Source organism: Lagopus muta, chromosome 5, assembly GCF_023343835.1.
Source record: "Lagopus muta isolate bLagMut1 chromosome 5, bLagMut1 primary, whole genome shotgun sequence".
Classification (NCBI taxonomy): Eukaryota; Metazoa; Chordata; class Aves; order Galliformes; family Phasianidae; genus Lagopus; species Lagopus muta.
The window spans coordinates 63,221,802-63,242,558 of NC_064437.1; the positions used below are offsets into that span (position 1 = coordinate 63,221,802).

General features: G+C 41.2%; 1 protein-coding gene across 6 annotated transcripts in view; it reads right to left on the bottom strand.

The window, feature by feature from the left end:
* C5H10orf90 (chromosome 5 C10orf90 homolog) overlaps nucleotides 1-20,757 on the bottom strand; it is a 65,206-nt gene that overhangs the window by 7,159 nt on the left and 37,290 nt on the right. For 5 of the 6 annotated variants that reach the window (XM_048946149.1, XM_048946152.1, XM_048946151.1 and 2 more), the window contains 3 exons: nucleotides 7,751-8,047; nucleotides 5,605-5,789; nucleotides 4,691-4,877 (listed from right to left, as the gene is read on the bottom strand). In XM_048946149.1, the coding sequence (XP_048802106.1) occupies nucleotides 4,691-4,877; nucleotides 5,605-5,789; nucleotides 7,751-8,047 (669 nt within the window). Of the gene's footprint in view, nucleotides 1-4,690; nucleotides 4,878-5,604; nucleotides 5,790-7,745; nucleotides 8,048-20,757 lie in introns of those variants that run through there. The other variant, XM_048946154.1, reaches the window with a different exon arrangement.

A 20,757-nucleotide genomic window follows, 5' to 3' on the forward strand; every position in this document is an offset into this window, starting at 1 on the left:
CCTCCAGGCTTCTGCCATTACAGTAAGGCTACTTAAAAAGGTTTAGAAGCATGGGTAAGGAGGTATAAACTTGTTTCCAATACATTACTAAAGATACAGGATTTGGAATAATACTGGATGCAAATCCAAAGAAACACAGCAGGCACATCAGTAGGGGTTGGCTTTCCACTTATGATGCCATTTCCAACCAACCATCACACTCCCAAAGGAAAGCAAAATGGAAGGTATGAAAAAACCCATACATGCCTGAGAAAATTTTTTAAACCTCTGAAAGTGCTTGTGTACTCTAAGATCAGAAGGCTGTTCATTATGCAGATTTAAAGGCCTATAAACAGCTGGTAGTCCTGTCACTGAAGTAATTACATTACAGTTTTTGAGATTTAAATCCAGTTATTTGAACATTGTTTCTATTCAGTTCGTCACAGTGGGATCTCTAATTTGTTCGACATAGTCAACAGTAGAGTAGTCTATCTTGGACTAATTAGCACACTTGAAATGTAGCAGTACACATTACCCAGCACAAAGGCTAGCACAAGAGTTGCAGGTTCTCTGCCTTCAAAGCGCTCTTGTGACGGTAATGTCTTCTGTGGGATAAATATTTCTGTTTTTCTAAGATTACCTTCAGCATTTTGTAAAGTCTTGTTCATGAATTACAGTTAAAAATGGTAAACAACTTGGATTTCAGAGTTTTTTTGAGGATGAGAAGGTAAATGCAAGCTGCACAGATGTTGGTATTTATATGGAAATGAAGCTGAATGCCAGCTCTTTCTCCTTCAAGAAACTCTAAGTTGTAACAACACTGCCAAAACACTGGATATCTAATAATTTCATGTTATTAATAAAGACGTTTAGGCTGATGGAACAATCTATCAGAAAAATATTTCTGATGGTCATGGCTCTTTGCTTTGGGTGACATTGATATAAAAGATGCAAGTCAGGAGTGAAAAAACAAATTGATTTTGGAGAGATTAAGCAAAACAGCGATGACTTTACAAAGTGCAAAAGAGAAACATCTCAGGCTGCAGTTCCACCCCCATTTACACCCAAGTAAGAGCTGGCTGCTGTCTGATGGGGCAGTCCCACCTTGACTGCTTTCTGCATAGACTGCATATGGGGAAGTAGGCCAGCGAATGTCTTCCAGGGGTGGAAAATGAACGGGATAACTGATGTTACTGATGATGCTTGTGGTGTGTATGCTGCAGTGTGCTGCTCTGTGAGCGCCTTGAAGGTACTCAGAAATGCTCCTCCTGCCCAGCCACTAATGTGCCTACAATCAGTGCTTGGGGCCACTCCAATGGGTTCAGTGGAAATTACACTCCTCAGACAACAAACCGTTATGAAAAAGATCTCTGGAAAATGCAGGAGGGTGTGCTGGCAGCGAGCCCTCAAAGCCATAAAGACCTCTCCACACATCCCAGAGACAAGAGAAAAGAGGAAGCTATCAGATGGAAAAGAAGCAACCACAGGATCACACCCTGAGGCCTGGGGCTGCCATCAGTACTGCACTGTGTACTTAAGCACATTTCCAGGTCATCATTTTACCCTCCTGGGTTCTTAATTTCAAATGGTGTTTCCAAACTGTAAAAGAGCAGATTGCTTTTGAGACAAAGATGCCTGCAGGTGGGCTGGATTTGGCAGGACTTTTCAGATGAGCAGGAGGGAGGAACATCAGCAATAGTACCAGCTGAAATACCGGGGCTGTGAGGAGGTGGCAAAGCCACTGTCCTGCATGCTCAGAAGTGTTTGGTACCCAAATCCTATGACTTCTAAGATGCTGACATCTAACAGCTGCTTGGGCTGCAGTAACACCACCTACGTCACAGCCACCAACCTGTGTCCCCAGCTTGGTCTGGTGTCACAGCTGCTCCTGCACCACAACCAATTTACAAGCAGCGTACCCAGAGATGGATATGGCATTCAGGACTGTGTGTTTGGATCTACAGGCTATCTACCAGATATAGGATGATATTTGTCCTTTTCCAGGTGCTTTGTGCCCTACACAAACCCCAGGCTCTCAGGCATAAAAGCTACCTATGAAACAGTGCCATAGACAGGGATGTATGCTGCCACGTTGCCTTTGCTCGGCCAGTTTGGTGTTGTTGCTGCAGGTGTGGTACACAAGCAGCCTGTGAGCATGCTTTGGGAAGGGCTGGGTACCAGCAGAGCCATAAAAATAAGAAGCTGGCAGCAAGGGAGGTGATGCTGCTCTCTCACCATCTCCCACCTTGCCTCCTGATCACAGCTGTGCTTGATGAGCTGGAGCAGCCATTCGATGTAATGAAAACCCAAAGAGGGAATCCTAGTTTTAAACAATAAAAGGAAATGAAGCGCTTGATAGATCAGCTCTGATCCAGTTTAAGCACTGGAACAGGGCTGGAGGTGACATTCCAGGAGTGACATGGCTGCTTGCACCCACAGCCTCCCTTGCTCCAGGTTATATGTGAAAAGGCATCTTCAAGTCGCCAGGATTTTGCTGTCCACTTCTCAACCAAACTGGATTTGCATTTGTTATCTGAACTATAGCTTCATTCTCCTTTTTTAAATTATTATTATTTAATTTTCATTGCTTTAAAGGCACATTTTACATGCTAAAATAGCCTTTCAGATAATACAGAATAATGATGACAACAAATGACAACTTCTCCTCCTTTCTACCTGCAGGACAGGCAGAAGGAAACGTAAGGGCCATGACCCCAGTGGGACAGACTGTCTCATCATCAGAGACATCAGCAGGACACATGCAGCCAGCACCCTTGGTGAGCACACAGGGGAATCCCTTGGCTCTTCTGTGAGAGGGAGCATGGCCAAAACATTCAGGAACATCTGTACTAAACAAAGATCCCATACTCTGGGACTCATTAATGATACTAATCCTTCTGCACAATAGCATCCACAAGGAGAAGTCCTAAAATACCAATTGTCAGGACTCAGAGCAAATTAAATATGCTCTGAACACTCCTACACAGCCCTCTGAACTGCAGCCCACACAGTTGTGCTTTATCAGCAATCTAGGATTTACAGCATTAATTACAGTTATACTCCAACAACAGACTTGTGACACTTCTGTCATTACAAAAATATTAAGATCTTACAAATAGGAAATTACACTTGGCTACGTGAAGGCAAATGAGTTATGGAAACTAAAGATTCTCTTTAGACAAATTTATCTTTAATGACCAACCACTAAGAGAGGGAAATAGTAATTTACTTGAGTGATTAATGAACATATTTCAATCTTATGCTTTTATTGCTCATTAAACAAGCATAAAAATTAATCATCATTTAAGAAGAAAGAGGTTTAACCTTTCAACTTCTTGTATCACCAAGTGTTTACAGAGCGGTTTGGGGGGGCTTTTTAAGTCGACAACCAAAGAAAGAGATATGTGCCACTTCTGAGCAGAATGACAACTCTTCCCAGTGAGGGAGCTCAGTTGGGCTGGCACAGAGCCCCAAACTGACTGCAGCTGAGCAGTGCATCCCTGAGCCATTCGAATCCAAAGTAATTACCTTGGATAACTGAAGTGCTGAATGAATTTTATCAACTCTTTAAAAGGTACTTCATCTTCTTTGCTTTGTTTACATGTGCTTATTTAGCTCTTACTATAAATCCCATTATGTATGTAACATAGGTTCCATCACATGACATCAAACAGCATACATGTAGTGATAGAAAATACTATTCCCCAATATAAAGCATGCCAAGGGAAATAAAATAGTTTTGAGGCGCACAAGCAGAGCTGGTGTAGTCTTAATGACCACGAAGTTGTGGAATTCCATCACCTCCTTATTGAGAGACTTGGCAGGTGTTACCAGTCATTGCAAATCATTTGCCTATCATCATCTTTTCGATCACTCAGGGGGATTTTTGCTTGATCATGCTTTGTCAGAAGAAGAGATGAAGACAACCTTAACTGTAATATGGCTATTTAATGTTTTCAGATGTTTTATTGTTCAGTAGAATAACATGGCTGTAAAGAGCCACAAGTTTAAATCCAAAAAGTAATTTAAATAGCCTTTTTTTTTTAATTAGTTAACTGAATTAAGGAAAATCCAGATGGCAATTAATAAGAAAAAAAAAAAAAAGTGTGTGATTTGTTTACCATGTTGTGCTTAGGTAAGATTTGCAGGGATGCTGTTGTAAGGGAGCTCCTGGATATTGAGGGCAATAAAACAGCCTAATCATTAGGATGTTGCAGAGTTTAGATGCATCAATTTATGCCTTGCATCCAGCTGCTGGGCAGACAAACCCACCTTCACCAGCTCACTGGTGAGGGCTTCACGTGTCAAGTGGTGAGACTACACACGATGCTGCTAAGACCCAAACACCACCCGTCCTCCTACCTGAGACTCCCCACTCCAGCCTTTCTGTGAGCTGTGATAGGTACAAAATGTCCTAAATGTAGAGAAGTGATGCTTCTCTACAAGTAGCAACTCGTATCATGCTGAAGAACACAACTGTTTGTGGTAATGACAAAACCTGGCCAAGGAAGGCTGCCATGGACCAGAGATAACACCTGCCCACTAACCCTATCCTTACAATTCAGAGACCTCATTCTCTGAGCATCACGACTGACAGTGGAAATAGGAGCAGCGGGTTTCACGTCTGTTCCCATCAATACCGAAATATTAGACACGAGTCAAGGTTTGAAGAGCAGCTCCAGACCCATTAACTGGTCACAACACAACTTACCGCTGAGTGGGTCAGGAACAGTGTATTGCTTTTTTTTGTTTGAAGTGGATGCTGAGGAAAGCTTGCGGGGTGAGCTCACTGGTGCATCACTCTGCTGGGCTTTCCTCTGCTGCACCATATGTTCCAGTTTCTTCAGCCTTTCTTGCGAACGGGAAATGAAGTGAGGCTTATGGATTTCTAGTGCTTCCTAAATAAAACAGAGAAACCGCTTTGTTTTAGAAAAAGGAAGAAAAAAGTTGTGGTATTCATCTAGCTGGGTCCCGTAAGAGATTGCCAAGGAATATCATCCCTTGTCTGTACAAAAGCTCACAAACTGCCTTCCTATCTGCCTTTGCTCCCTTTCATTGTAAGAAAGGTGCTCTGTCATGTACCTTTCCTCGTCAGGTAAAGGAGAAAATTTCTGGGGAAAAAGAACACTTTTAGAAGACTTATCCGAGAGGTTTCAAATTACTTTTATGCTATCCGTGTTCAAGTTCTTGATATTTTGCCTATTTCTTTGTCTCACCACATGCCTGAAGTAGCTTGTCACTGTCTGTTCACAAACTTTTCCATTTACTTAGGTTATCATGCAGATACTCCTGTGGATGATCCAGAAGGATCGTGTTTTCCAGTCAAAGTTTGGGAATGTCTCAGTACAGAGACCAAGAACAAAGGTTTATCTGCAACTTGCACTGGACCAGGAGGAAAGCAGGTCTGCTGCTGGGGCTTGGTGCAATCCTGGATCCTAGCCATGAGTAAGGCAGCCCCAACTAGTCTCAGCAACTAATGAAAGTGACCAAAATTCACCCGAAAGGAGAACAGTGAAGGAAATGCCAACTTCTACCCACAGCCAGTTCCCAGGAAGCAACAATCATCCTGGAAAAAAGAAATCTCTCAAAGCCCACATTAACACCACCAACAAACGGGTGTTTTACCTGCAGTGTCAGTGGGGCTGGTGAACCCTTCTCAGGCTCGGAGCCAACACCTGGCTCCACGAGCACGCTGTGTGTCCCATAAGGGCCACCTGGCCAGCAGGCTGAGGACAGGGCTTCCCGGCTGGCTTGCGCCTGCTCCTCCTCCTTCTCCATTTTGCCACTTGAACCACGGGACTGGCAATCACCTTCAAGAGATTTAAAAGTTCATTAAGAGCGCGCGGTTAATTTTTTATTGAATTCTCCACCTCATTAGACAGAGAGGGCAATTTCAGAAATAAGAATGCCGAGGTATTATTAATAGGCCTCATTAAGCAGAATAGATCAAATCTAATCATGGGTGCTACTCGCTGCCCTGTGACACCCAGAGTATCTTTCACATTAAGCCAGACATGGCACAGAGGTGTAATGACAGCGCTCTGATGCTCAGCTCCGTTTGCTGGTAGCCACCTCCCGAAAGCAAGACGCTTCTAAGCACAGTTACATCACAGAAAGCAGAAGACATCCCTCTGCAGCTCACAGTTTACTTCAATTTATTGCACAGACTGCATGAAATAACGTATTGTTATGGGCCTTAATCACATAACATTTTTCTTGGGCCGTACTGAGGATTTCATAAACCCTACTCTTGTTTTTACTTTGCTGATAATATGGTTTGCTTTCTATCACTTCTACATTTTCATTAGCTGGTGGAATGACTCCATGAAGAAAACTAATAAACCAGGGCTTAATATGCATTATAGCACATTATTATGAAAGCTGTCAATTCGCAAAGTCCCGAATCGAGAAAAACATTGATTTTCCACTCCTAGAATTATGCTTTATTGCTCTACAACTGATATTTTCTGCACAAGTTAGGGTCGAAAGAGGGAATGAACTCAAAAATCAGACAGTTGATACGTTTAAAAAAAGTGACAGAATTAGACATAATCAAAAATAACAAATTAACTTCAGGTCCATATGCACTATTTTGAGAAGTCACACTGAAGTACTTCTTCCTTGCCAAATAATTTGATTTCTAGAACTAAACATCTGGGAATAAAGCCCATTACTGTTTTATTTCAATTTTTGGTTACAATAAGCTTAAAGTATTTTCCTCTTTATGACATATTGTACATATTATATTGTACTTAGAAAAAAGAGAAGTTAAAATAATCTGTTTGGGGTACATCCGCCTTATAAAAGCTTGAGCTGCTCTTCCTCTCTAATATTGTTCTTCTTAGCATAACTCATTTTGGACCAAAAAAAAGTTGAAACCTGTGGCATGAAAATTAAGCTCCTCAGTGAGTCTAGTTTTCAGAGGTGTCAATTAATTTTAACAGATCTGAGTGGATGCTTCATTTTCATAAAACAAAGACATTTCCAGCTAATGAAATGGCACGGTTTAATTTCTGGCACCAAAAGCAGAGCAAGAGCTGCTCTCACCTGAATAGGTGTTACGTTTAGTAGCTTTATAGTCAGTAATGAAAATGGTTTCCCTACCTGACTACGAAACAACCACTGCCACCACCACCAACACAAATCTACCTATAACCTGCTGCCTATAACCAGTTGTCTTCTGCAAAACTCCATGCATGAATTCAACTTCCTGTGCCATCTCCATTTTAGCTCTTTGAATAAACACAAGAAGACATCCACATAGTGCTGAATTCGAAGAAAGTATGTTTTAAGTGCTGGAACCTTGCTGATAAGCAATCGTGAAACCTTTTTGTTTCCATGAAAATCTCTCCAAACAAGACATTTCATGCTATGACTGTGTCCCAGATAGTTCAGGCTGTCGTATCACAGGAAAAAGAAAAGGAGATTGCAGAAGTAAAACCGAACAAGGTTGTAAAATAACCTCATAGTGTTTCTTCATTGGGCTGAGAATGATTGACACAGCAGTCGTAACATTTTCTCGGGATTTTCTTGAATCTCCTCACAAAGTAAACCCATCTTTCTCATTTTCATTTTGTTTTCTATTAACCATAGCAATGTATACAGTTTGATTAGTTGATGTGATCTCTTGCTAGATGACTCATACTTAGTACTTAAAGCTGGACAAAAATGGACTGACTTTCCATTATTTCACTTTTTTTTTCTTTGAGACTGATCTCATCTTATTATTGAAACCATATTCCTAAAAACCACAGTAGGATTTGTACCTTACTTTTTAGGAGCTGGTTTTGCCTGTGAACTTTTTCTTCTAAGAGGACTCTTGAAGAAGCTTTTATATTGCACGTACAGTTGGAGATGGACATTTTTGGTTTCAGGACGCCCTGGGCTTGGATCTCTTTGGATGCAGAGGTGCCCTTGGAGGGATCGCTCTTTTTTGGTGAGCCATCAGTGTCAGCTGTGGCTGCTTTTGCTTTTCCCAGTGTTGTACCCAGAAAAGAGGCAGAGGCTGTTTTGCTTCTCCTGCTCATGGTGCACTGCTTCTTCTGGCTTCCAGACATCATTTGCTTTCCTGTGAAAAACAAGAAAAAAAGATGTATAGCATGGGAACATTATTATTTTCAGCCTTCTGTTCCTCATCATTTTTATTTCCAGCAAAACGGTTTTCAGGCATGTATTTTAGAAGTTGTAACTGATACAAACATTGTTGTGACTGCCACGCAGCTGTACTGCAACAAAACATTAACAAAACATGATCGAAATAATCAGAGATACTTCATAAAACTAAGCTGCTATTCTAAGCAATATATATTCACTCTAAGGGGTGGTGTGGAAGGAGTGAAGGCATTTCTAATACAAACATATGACATATGACTTTCTCTTGTCTCTTATTCACTGGACAGAGAGATTTTAGCTTTGTTATACCTGGTCAGAATTAAAACTATGGGCCCAGGTGTGGCTGTGAGGAGAGCAAAGGTCCAAGCGTTTCAAGGTCTCCATAATGTGGTGGCTGCCTCATAAGCACCACCCCTATCCCACAAGTCTGAGTCCACTTCCTACCTCTGTACAAAGCCATGGCAGAAACTAGCAGCAGAAAGGTCCAAATTGTACAAGACATGCTTTCTCCTGCTGTTTGATGAGAATGATGTTGAACGGCAGCTACAACTGCAGGACTCTGCCATGCCTAAAGCAACAGAACTCATCAGGTAAGCTCTACACATACCCTAAAAGATGATTCCAACAGACCACCACTACTGCCAGCAGAACTCCAGAAAACTGAAAGCATGGGCACATGAACACACAGAAGTGTCCAGAATAGGAGAAAAAAACAGAATTCAGGAAAGGAAATGCAAAGAATTGGGGACAGCTTGGAAAGGGCAGCAGGATCAACAAGTGGGAGGAAGACAAAAAAAAACCAGCAGATGGGAACTGTTCTGTGTTCTTATAGAGTACTCCCAGAGGTCCCCAAATGGTCAGCACCCACACAACTGTGCACAGCATAAGTGCTCTTGTTTTTTAATGCTGTGCAAAAATTGCTTATGGTCTGTCCTAATCACAGGCTGGCTGGAGACTTGAAGATTTATGCAGGAGGAAATGACTGATAGTTATTAAAAAATTAGTGAATTTTTTTAGTGAAGGAAGATTACTTCTATCTTTGTCCTCTCTCTCATCCATCCCATGAAAAGTGATGAAATGGCACATTATGTTAGACCATTCCTTATTAAGCAATATTAAATCCTGCTAGTGAGACGCAGGGTGTTTTCAAACCACTTCTCTATCCTTAAATCTAATTCTAATAGATAATAAATAATCTTTGCCACAAAGTTTCCTACATATTGCAATGGTCTGAATAATTCATACTTCATTCTTGTCTTCCTGCATTTTGGGGAAAATCAAAGACATTGTGGTAAGCAGCTAGTCCTTTCCCTCACCATGAAGATCAGAAAAGTGTTTAATGTAATTTTACATTTCCTTCTGTCAACTCAACTGCCAGTACAGGGAAGAGCCAACTTCTCAAGGGAGTCTCTAGTGGGGGATCTCAGAAGATCAGCATGGGCAGAAAAATTAACTTTTTTCTAATTAAATGAATTCCATCCTAATCAATTTCACAGCCAAACAGAAAATCTGGTCAAAGCGAGGAAGAGCACACCCATCTCCCAGACTCCAATCTAGCATCTAAGATCTCCTCTCTGGTGTAACTGATTTTTTTCTCCTTGCTTTTCACACTTTGCAACTATTTGCCTTCTCTTCTGTCAAACCTCATCTCTCTTCTCTCAGATGAAAATAGTTTTGATGTCAATACAACAAACCCAAAGCACTCAGCTCCGTACAGACCCTCAGCTGGAGCTCACACATACGCAGCGCTTTCTTCTCCCATCCCCTGACTGACCCTGTACCTGCAGTTACAAACTGTGCTTCTGCAAATGTTTCGTGACATACAGAGGGAAAAGACATTGAGACAGATTAATGGTGTGATGGGCACCAAGGAGCATTTGTGGCAAGAGGTAGAAGCAGCCAGCACGAGGAGAAGATGAAGAAAGCAGCAGGTAGCATTAAGTAACTGCAGAGCAGCAGAGAAGGAAGTCTTTTCACAAAGGCAGCCAAGATACCAGAAACAGGGGGGTGGAGAGGGCAGCTGAACCACAGAAAGAACTTGAATGGAAAACAGATTATCTCTTTAAATCATCTTTTAAATTAAAATTGTTTATTGGCCAGCAGAACGCAGAGAGGAGAAGGAAAAAAAAGTGGGAAGCAGAAAAGTGTTTCTACTCATCCAAAACAGCATCGCAGTAGGAGATCGTTTGCTTTCATATCTAGCAACGGTCTGTACAACAAATGTGTGTGCTGTGAACCCAGACAGCTTCTTCACTGAGACTGTGAGGCTGTTCAGTAAGCATGGCTGTGTTCCCTGCATTGGCCATTTGCTGCTGCTGGGCACCACTATCCAAAATGCCAGGGTGGATTGCTGGGACAGCAAGCATGGGCTGCAAGGTGCCAAAAAACAGAGGAGGGACAAAAGCTGGCCATCTCTCCTATGTAACATCTCAGAACATAGATTTGAGCAAAACTTGGTTTTGCCTGGAGTGCTCGTCTGTCATTTATCCCTAACTACCAGACTAGCTGCTTGCGCATGTTGGCTGCCGAGTGCAAGCTCTGTAACTTTCAGGAACAGGGAATTAAGTCCCAGGAATTTTCTTACATACAGTGCAAGTGCAGGCAGCCTTCTCTTCTGCACTGCACCCCTTCCCTGCCAAAGGAAACGCCACCAGTGGCACTCTGCCCTCAAGGCCTGGGGATTCTCAGCAAAGACTCAGATTAGGAAAGGAAATGCAGGTATGAACAGAAACAGGAACGTGGTCAGAAATCACACAGAGGTGATGGCTCCTTCTGAGCATTTTGTGGTAACCAAAGGATGTCTAAAAAGGAATTTTAAAAGATTCCTTAAGATATTCTGCTATAAAAACATATCACTTTCTGAATGAAAATAGTCTACCTTAGATCTTGTACAAATACAACAACTAAATCTTAATCATTATTAGATTCACAGTAGGTTTTTTGTGGTTAATTAAGGCAATCAGAAAAAGTGCGGCTCGCTCTTGTTTGACATTGAAGATAATCAGATAAATAACAAAGCCAGTTTGGTAAAACCTTTTCTCTAGCTCTCTCTTGAATTAACCTTCCAGTTCAAAAGGTGCACCCAGGTGCCCTCAATTCCCAGGAAAACACAGCAAAGCAACACAGACACGGGCTCCAAGGACCAACTCCCCCTCCTCAAAGCAGCTGTCAATTACCTAAACTAACAAACCCAGAAGCAAATGATACTCAGGAAAAAGCAAAAAAGAAAAAGGCAAAGGTACTGAAAGGTAAGATCACAGAATTTCACTCTGTACATTCAGGATCCGTTTTTAATATACTGTGTGGGGAATTAGGGCTGTTACTCTCATTAAGACTATCTGGAATCATATATCTAAATCCCCACACAGCAAACTGGAAATATATCTTCCCCTCTGAGGATAGCTAGAATTGCAACTGGATGACTAGCAATATATGTTTTTTCTATTATCCCAACCGAAGAAAGGCTTTAAAACTGATGAACAAAGACATGCAAGCATAATGCTGTGGGAGATACAAGAGAACAGAACTTGAAGGAAGGGAAAGCAGAATGATTCCGTTAGTAAAGCTCTGAATACACATCCTAGTTCAAAAAGTTCAGCTGTTTATAGGAGAAAGCGGAATCAAATAAGGACTGCATTTGGAGAAAAGTCATTTTTGCCTCCATGCAAGAAACAAAGAGGCAACGGTTCAATTCTTAGACGACTTCGTGAAAACCGTATGATATCAGAGTTAAAAAATATTCTGTAAAACCAAGGGTAGGGTTTTTTGCTTTCTTATTTGTATTTTTGAAGAATCCTTGACCTCTGAATAAAATGAGCATATTGTTTTACTGTACAGTATCTCTTTACGTTTTCCTCCCTTCAGGGGGTTTCACTCACAGGAAGTGACCTCGTATTACAGCAGGTTGAACTTGCCTTTCCTTGGAAGCATTGTCAATTCAGGCAAACACACTTTTCCATTGTTACTGCGTACTTTTTTCTCCTTTCACATTACAGCAGGATAAAGCAGCTTTTCATACTTTCATATAACACTCGTCCTAGTATTTCAGTGTGGATTTTTAACAGTTCATGACAAAATACTTATTTGAAATGGCCAGAGCTCATTTTAGCAGATGCACGACGCCACAAACCCTCCATGACCACCAAGCAAGCCTGACAAGAGGTGGTTGCCAAAGGAGACTCAGTGATGATTCCCTACCGTCCTTAATGAGCTCAGACATCACCACCACCGGCAAGCTCTACATTATAGACCACCTACTGGTTTTTTTTTCTTTTTTATTAATAAAATCCCCACACCCCTGGGCTGCTGAGAAATCCCTGACCCCTGTGATGGGAGCTGACAGTGCCAACAACCCAAGCAGAAAGCAGAAGCAATTACTGTATCTTAAATAGAAGAAGCTTATACCATTTCTAAGAGAGAGTTCCAGGGTTGAATGGGCTGTACAAGCAATAAACCAAAATCCAAACCAAGACTCCCAATGACAAGGACTGATGACTCAATTCCTGCCATGTATCAAGTATTACCATTGCTAAGTTGTACGATCTCAGATATAAGTAAACAGACTGCATCATTTCAACAGGCTCGTAACACAGAAAAATGGAAACAGTGAGAGGAATGACAGTATTATTAGTTATTTCAGTGTTTGTCAAGGCACGGAGGATAGGGAGAATAATTTATCGTTCAGATCACTGCCGAGGAAGGGACATCACTTTTAATAAGTCAACAAGATGCAGACAGCAAAGAATGCTAGAAATTCAGATATTTTGACTAAAATTTCTGCTGACCAGCAGTGAGACCTCTGTCCCAAACTGCCTTATGATGTTTGTTAAGTGACTTGTTTGCAAGAGGCAGTGTCAGGACCGCTCAGCATTAACATTCATGGAAACTGAGTTGCAAAAAATCCTGACAAAATTGTAGCTGTGCCCATGCTCCCTAATCAAAATGCACTTAACGAGGTCTTGGATTTCCCATTAAATAGTGATCTGATGCTGGATCCTGAAAAACAGGGCTGGCCCTTGTCCTCAATACCAGCAGCAATACCAGAACTGTCAAGACCCAAAGTCAAGACAACTTTGCAAGTTTGAACCAAAGAGGATCAGTCACACTGTCATTCTCTGTTAACATCACTGTACTTGCAGTAACGTATCTTCAAACAGCCCTATCCAACTGGGATGAGGCTTCATTATCTCAGCTATATCAGTAGCTAAAAGGCTAGATTAAAAAATTATCACTAACAAACAAGGTTCTCAGTTGCTTCAAGTAGGATTGTTTAGTCTGGAGAACGGGATGCTCAGGGAACACCATCTTGCTCTCTACAACTCCCTGAAAGGAGGTTGTGGCGAGGTGAGGGTTGACCTCTTCTCCCAGGTAACAGCAAGAGGAAGAGGGGGATTGGCCTCAAGTTACACCAGGGGAGGTTCAGGTTGGCTATTAGGAAAACTTTTTCCTCTGAAATAATGGTCAGGGAAGGTAACAGGCTGCCCATAGAGGTGGTGTAGTCACTGTCCCTGGAGGTGTTCAAGAAATTTCAAGGCCAGGCTGCATGGGACTTCGAGCAACCTGGTCTAGAGGGAGGTGTCCCTGCCTATAGCAGGGGGTTGGAACTAGGTGATCTTAAATGTCCCTTCCAACACAAACCATTCCCTGACTCTATGAAATGCTTAGATGTGGTACTACGGGACATGGTTTAGCAGGTTGTAGGTGGACAGTTGGATTATATGCACTTGGAGCTCTTTTCCAACTTTGTGATTCTAAGGTTCTATGACTGTCTTCTAGTTATTTCCTTTGGATTTTTAAAATAGTTTTGACAGCTGTGATACATTTCTCAGAAGATACTTCCTGTTTTTGCAGAAATCAATATTTGATTTCAGAAAGTCGTAATCACTTAGAAGAGAAAGTGCATCAAACATGCCTAAGAGCTGTTAGGCTTCCAATCTATAATCAATTCAAAGTAAGAAGAGTCTCCTGATATCAAGCAGCACCTTGTTTACAGAAGGCTATTGGCAAAATTAGTGCAGTGTAACACTTGGCTTCACAGAAAGGAATCCCAAAATGCAGTTCATCAATGGCACCTAGCAAGAAGTCCCTCACCAGTGACCTCCAAATTATTTTCTGAACACACTTTACAAACATTCCACCGATCTTCACTCTCAGCATCAAGTAAGGGGACGCCACTTTAAATGCAGAGCTAATACACAGCAGTGTGGTGTTTAGGACAGGATGTGACGCACCGATTCCTACGGCGCGCGGAGAAGCTTGGTGGAACAAGAGCGTAATTTGTAATGACTACAGCAGCCAAAAGGAAACGTTCCTGCCTGGCACCTGCAGGGGATCATCTTACACTGTGAATCATGAGAGTGTGCGATTGCTGCAGAATATTTTAGTGGCCAGGAAATAATCCACCCACATTTTTTTTATTCAACCGTTGCACCAGTGCGTTACCAATACCCAGCTGGCTGAGAACAGTGCTTGTACACTTTGTTAGCATTTTCCCCCTTTGCTTCCTATGTGCTGGGACAGGATTAAAAGAAAAATGTTCCCTTTTCATTAAATCACTCATAATTTGGAGTTTAGTCAAGAACCTGATAATTGTTTTCTCACTGAAGAGAATCAATCTTAGATTTTATACTCGTGCAATGAATCATCATTATTCTTGTCATGTCTTTTTGGCCATGCTACACTAAACACTTCCAGACAACCGGTCCTTAGATGGAGAGGATCTCTGTTCACACTGTTAATAATCAGGGGAGCCACTTATTGAAAATGCTTCAAAATTTGCTGCTGTACTTAGGAGACGTTCTCTGAAAAACCCACACAAGGAATTCTCAGAGGCAGACATCCGCATTTGGATTTCAAGGATGTCATCTTAGAAGCTATCATGTGATCGTATTGACTGCATTGTAGTGACTCCAAAAGCAATCTGTTGCACTGTCACTTTAAAGAAATATACTCAGGCTGATTCACAATGTTTAAATGGTGATTTGCAGGGTGAGAAATGTATCAACCACTTGGTATTCTCATCATGTCAAAGACACCTAGTTGTTCAGCTCTTTCTGATAATTTACCACAGCCAGTTTGAGCCAAGCATTCATTTTGCAGACTGCAGAAGAGTTGCACCTACTTTAAAACAAGCGTGAAGAGGAGGAAAATTAGGTCCTTTACTCCAGCGGTGTAATGCAGTCACTGAATCCATGTAGCCTGCCTCTTTTTAAAAATAAATCATTATTTTTAATGCTTTTAGTATCCAGACCTCTGTTGGCTGTCCTGAGCACTGACAAGGGACTTGCCCACTCTAAATTCTTTCACTTCAAATTGTCTCATGCCTTCACCAACTGTGACAGCTCAAAGTCAGAAATGATTCCTTCCTGTCTACCCGCAACAGTGGGGAAAAATCAAATCTTTAACTTTCATATACCCAAACGAGGAGAGCTTAACTTTAATTTGGGTTATCAGCAAACAGTGCGATTGCCTTTGGGAAAATAATGTTAATTTATCATTCTCATCTCTGGAAATTCTGTTCATAATATCATTAATAGGGCAGATGTCCTTCTGTTTTCAAGGGAAATGATGTCATTTCTGTCCAATAGGTTGACTGATACCCCCCATAATATAAAACTGAGCCTTTAATCAGCAAAAGACATGCTTCCTGAAGGTGGGCAGCTCCTTCAACTCCTGTCAAATTAACTTACGCTCACGCATTCAAACAAGTAGGGTGGAGAAACCACAATAAAATAAGAGCCACAAGAACAAAAAACAACTACTTCCAAAACACAATGGCTACATGTTGACTAAAACCACAGAGAAAAAAAAATAAAGAATAATTTGCTCCATAGAAAACTGTAAGCACTCTAATCACAGTCACTGTGATGTCTAATGAACCACCACTGAAGTGTCAGTTCTGGCACTGAATGCAAGCCTAGGGCAGCTTGGGCTTACACAGCTCTGAGCCTCATCTTGCCCTCTTGCTTGCATCTATGGTCCGTGTCTCCAACATCAGCTACGTTTCCATGCAACGGGACAGAAGGCCCACCACTCCTCTGAATACTGGAGTTACTCTAAATAGCAGAACAAGGAGGAATACCCACCTACTGTTCCACTGCTTTTCCTCCCAGACTCAACAAGCCTCACCACCCCTCCTTTTGTCGCAACAGATGAAAGGGCAACTGATGCTTGAAACAAGGACTGGAGATGAATATAGGGGTGCATACTCAGGTACTATAATTAGGAGTACATCCTCCTAAACACGAATAAAGAATCTCTAAGGTAAGAAGAGGCAGCTGCTATTTGCCCATTACACAGGCTGGGGGCTGCATACAAGGCTCAGTGCACCTTCTGCACTCACTGGTAACTGAGGACTGCCAATTCCTCATGGAACTGACCGAGTCCTCAATTTCTCAGCATCTGATACAGCATGCTAAGGTCACATTGCAGTGCGACACAGATCCAATGACACAGAACGTCTAGACTAAAGAAAATTGACAACCTCCACCGTTTTAAATGTATACCAGATGAAGTGAAACATCAAAGGAGCCCCTTCTAATGGGCTTTTTGGCATGTGGTCCTTTGTTCTTAACAAGTCAGCACCAGCTGCTGTGTCCATAATGCCAAGTCAGTAATGTCCCTGGCCAGATTCTCGGCTGATGTAAATCAGCGTAGTTCCTCTGAAGGCAGCTTTTTCTATTGGTTGACATCAGCCAAAAATCGGACTCCTCGTGTTTAGCAGGTGTGTGCCAAAGTAAAATCTGCTGTGCCATATTTCACGTTTCTCCTGCCCTTACCGTCACTACTGCTGAGCATATTCTCAGGCTGAAGAATCAATTAGCATCATCTGTATAGCTCCTCAACTTTCTATACAATAAATTCCACACTGTACGGAACAGCTTTCATCTAATTATATCCTGTTTTATATATATAATACATATATACATGTGCATGCATACTAATCTCATATTCTAGGCTATTGTATGCTAACTTGCTTATAAGCAGAAGGTCGGGTGAGAACACTAGGTAGGCTGAATTCATTCATCACAGCATTTCAATTAATATTTAATAATTGAAAGTAAATACTTCTAATAGTCTTTAGTTTTAAGACTGCTTACATTAATCCATTCTGATTACTGTGAGTGAATATTACTTTAATGGTGACCTCCAAATATTTTCCCAATATTCAAATATCTCAAATACCTGAGGATTTCAATGTATTTTTCAAACTAAAACATTATTTTGCAGGCAGTATCACATTGAAATCCCACAGTACCCACTGTTCTAATTTCACTCCAATAAAGGTATATATGTACATGCACACAGATAGACATGGACACAATACAAAAAGTTTAAAGAAGCTCTTGAAACTGATTAAAATTTAGTTACTTCCTCCTTGGCATATATGCTGCTGGCTTCAGTAATCGTTAATAAAACTCCTACTTAAGAAGGAAGGAAAACTTTATAACCACCTGGGCCCTTCAACAATGCAAAATGCCAGATCCCATCTCAGTTTACCCATCCATTGCCTCGTATTGCTTTAATTAAGTAAATTATACTTTCAAGTCACCTCTTGGTCAGTTTGGTGAAAAAATACAAACAACTACCTTGCAATACAATAGTAGCTCTCACTTTTGTCTCATTCACTGATTTAAATGTGTTTTCTCCATCTTGAGTGCTATCTGTCACCACTACTCCATTTCCAAATTCAGCAGAACAGATGCTGGTAGTGCAGCCCCTGTGAGACCCCTGTTACGATTAGCTCCTCCGAGAGCCCCCCGTGCCCAGCACTTAGTGCTGCTGTCGTAACACCCCATTGCATCACATTCACCTCCAAACAGCGACTCGTGACTACATCATAATCCTCACTTCCCTACTTTGGGGTAACTTCCATAGGTGATGAGTGCTGTATCCTCCATGTCTTTGACATCTCAGCATAGGGTGCGACAGCCAGGGCAGTGCACAGCAACTCCATTGGATTTAAATTTATCTCCACCACAGCTATTCCTCCTTAATAGCTCTGCACAGCAGCCTTGGGCATGCCAACAGAAGAAAAAACGCAGGTGCAGACATTATAAGAGTTGAAGTGCTAGCAGAAATAACAAAGCTGAGGTTTGTAAAGGTGCTTAGGCATCAAGATGTTTGATCTAAGCTTAAACAGATAAATTTGGATGTTGGATTTCATAATCTTACATAGTAAAGTGACGATTTTATCTAATCAAGAGGTCAAAATGTATTTAAATGTGTTCTTTTTCCTTCTCTTTGCCCCCTTTTAATAATTCAGCCCATCGTCAAGTAGCTAAAAGACTGTAAAAGATGAATAGAGAAGTAGATATTCACGTGGAGCACGTTCTTCATGAAGGATGGGTAAGAAATTAAGATTAAAAGCATTCATGCCTTTCACAGAAACAAGACTAATCTTTTCATTTTTAACTAACCTTGTATTTAGGAGACATCAACTGCAAACAGTAAAGGGAATTGCCACAATGACCTAAAAGCAGCGTTAGCAAGTTCTGACAGCTTGTTAAAAGCTGCGACCGAAGGCTGGCAGATCCACATTGACTGCCTGTGACGTGGACCTCACAGAGCCTGGCCAAGGCTTTTGCTCAGCTGTATCTCTCTGAGGTGGCTCTTGTGGCTGTTACTGGGGACATTTCACATTAGTATGTACGCGTTCCTTAAGCTGCCCAAAAGATTTACATCTTGACCCCTCGCTAAAAGTGAATGCAATCGCATCTTATGACTGCATGTCTTTCCACATCTGAAGACTGACTTCACACAAAATACGGATTTTCCAGCACTTACAGTCCAATTTCTTGCCAGAAGCAAAGTATCCAAAGCAATGGAGCCAATAGAAGATACAATCCATAGTGGTGAAATCACAGAGCCATAATCAGTCCTTGGGATGACATAGCATGAGACATGGCTTTGAATGTTAACTGAGACCAGGACTGTTGGATTTCTAAGCATAACTACCATCTATGAGCAAAGCCCAAGATTTACATTTCTTAATATGCCTAAAATATCCTTTTCATATGTGGCAAACTGTGGAAATGTATACCTCTGGAGATTATCTGGCTCAATCTCCTACTGAAAGTATGGCCTTGGATTAGAGGCCATACATAAGAGCCATGTAAAGCCAAGTCCAGAGTGCTTGGATTAGAACATGAAATGGTATGAGTAATACCATAAGAGTCACCGTTGCTTTAGTGAAGTCACATAAAAAAAATTAAGAAAAGGCACAGCAAAAAGGCCACGACTCAACCGGCCCCATAGGAAAGAGCAAAGCTGGGCCCTGTAAAACAGAAGTACATGGGTACCCATCCCTCCACAGGTAATGGCAAGACAGCCTATATATTCTTAAAACTACATTTGCAGACTTCATATAGAAAAGTTTAGCCTTGAATGCAACTGTTCCATTCTTTGGCCATGGTGATATTATTACTGCTTTTATTTCTGCTGGCAGCAGTCCGTTGCCTACAGCTGCGCACTAATATAAACTCAACTTTCTGGGTCACCAGAAATGTGACAAAGAGCTCTCTGCAGTTCCTTCATCCACAAGATAATGACATCAAAGTATTAACATGGTGTCAAAAGTTGTTTGTTGCCTCTTCTTTTCCAATTTTCTTTCTTCTTAAGTATTTCATTTCACAGATATTTAATTGCATAAGCATACGATAGACCTTAATACAAATAGATATGAGCTAGTACATACTGGAGGAAAAATGTATAGAAAGAGTTGGGAATCTGTAGTGGTATAAAGGACTTTGCTGATGTTACTTCACTGTAGTCATAAAGCATCATCGTGCAATACAGGTCTTGCAGTGTTAAGCTGAATATGCAGAAGTTCCACAGCACAGAACAGGAAGGCAAGGGCCCCATTATAGCTTTTGTTTCTCTCAATACTTAAAACTAGTCCAGGAAAAAAAAAAAAGCCAACAAACAAGCAAATGTGACAGGTTGTAGGACTGTACCAGATTTGCACTACAATGGAACACTGGATCCAATAGATCCCTTCTGTCCCTCACTTTGTAGATTTTGGAACAGATTTCGAATAGATTTTGGAATATGGCAAACATTGTCTTTCATTTTCTCCCAGGTTAAAGTCATATCAATTGCCTTTCATTTTAACGAGCAATGTAGATGCCTTGTGAATTGAACTGGGTTTCTTATGATATGTCACATTTAATGGCTGACAGCTATGCAAGAGCTTATTACTTTTGGGATCCTGGTGAGAAAGACTGCTGTTTTTTAGCATTATACTGGCTTATTATGACATGTCACACAGGAAAGTGGTAGTAAGCAGATAAACACCTTCTTATACATTACAAGAGATCTGATCAAGAGAAATATATATCTTTACATTCTACATTATTGCTGATACAAATGGTGGAAGCAGTTAAAAAGGTAACACTTCCCATGTTTCTTAACACCTGTATTCTTGTGCATACAAATGGTGGAAGTTGCTTTAAAAAAAGCAATATTTCTCAGCCAGTTACCTCACTTACTTCCTTTTTCCAGTAGAACTAGGGAACCATGAGCAAACTCCTGTTTCACTTTCTAATTACTTCTAGTAAAAGTCATCCTTTCATGGCCACCACTGCATTGCCAAGCCCATGTGAAACCTCAATACTATTCTAACCCTTGTTTTTTGTGACGTAACACAAAGTCCTTGGATGCCACTGA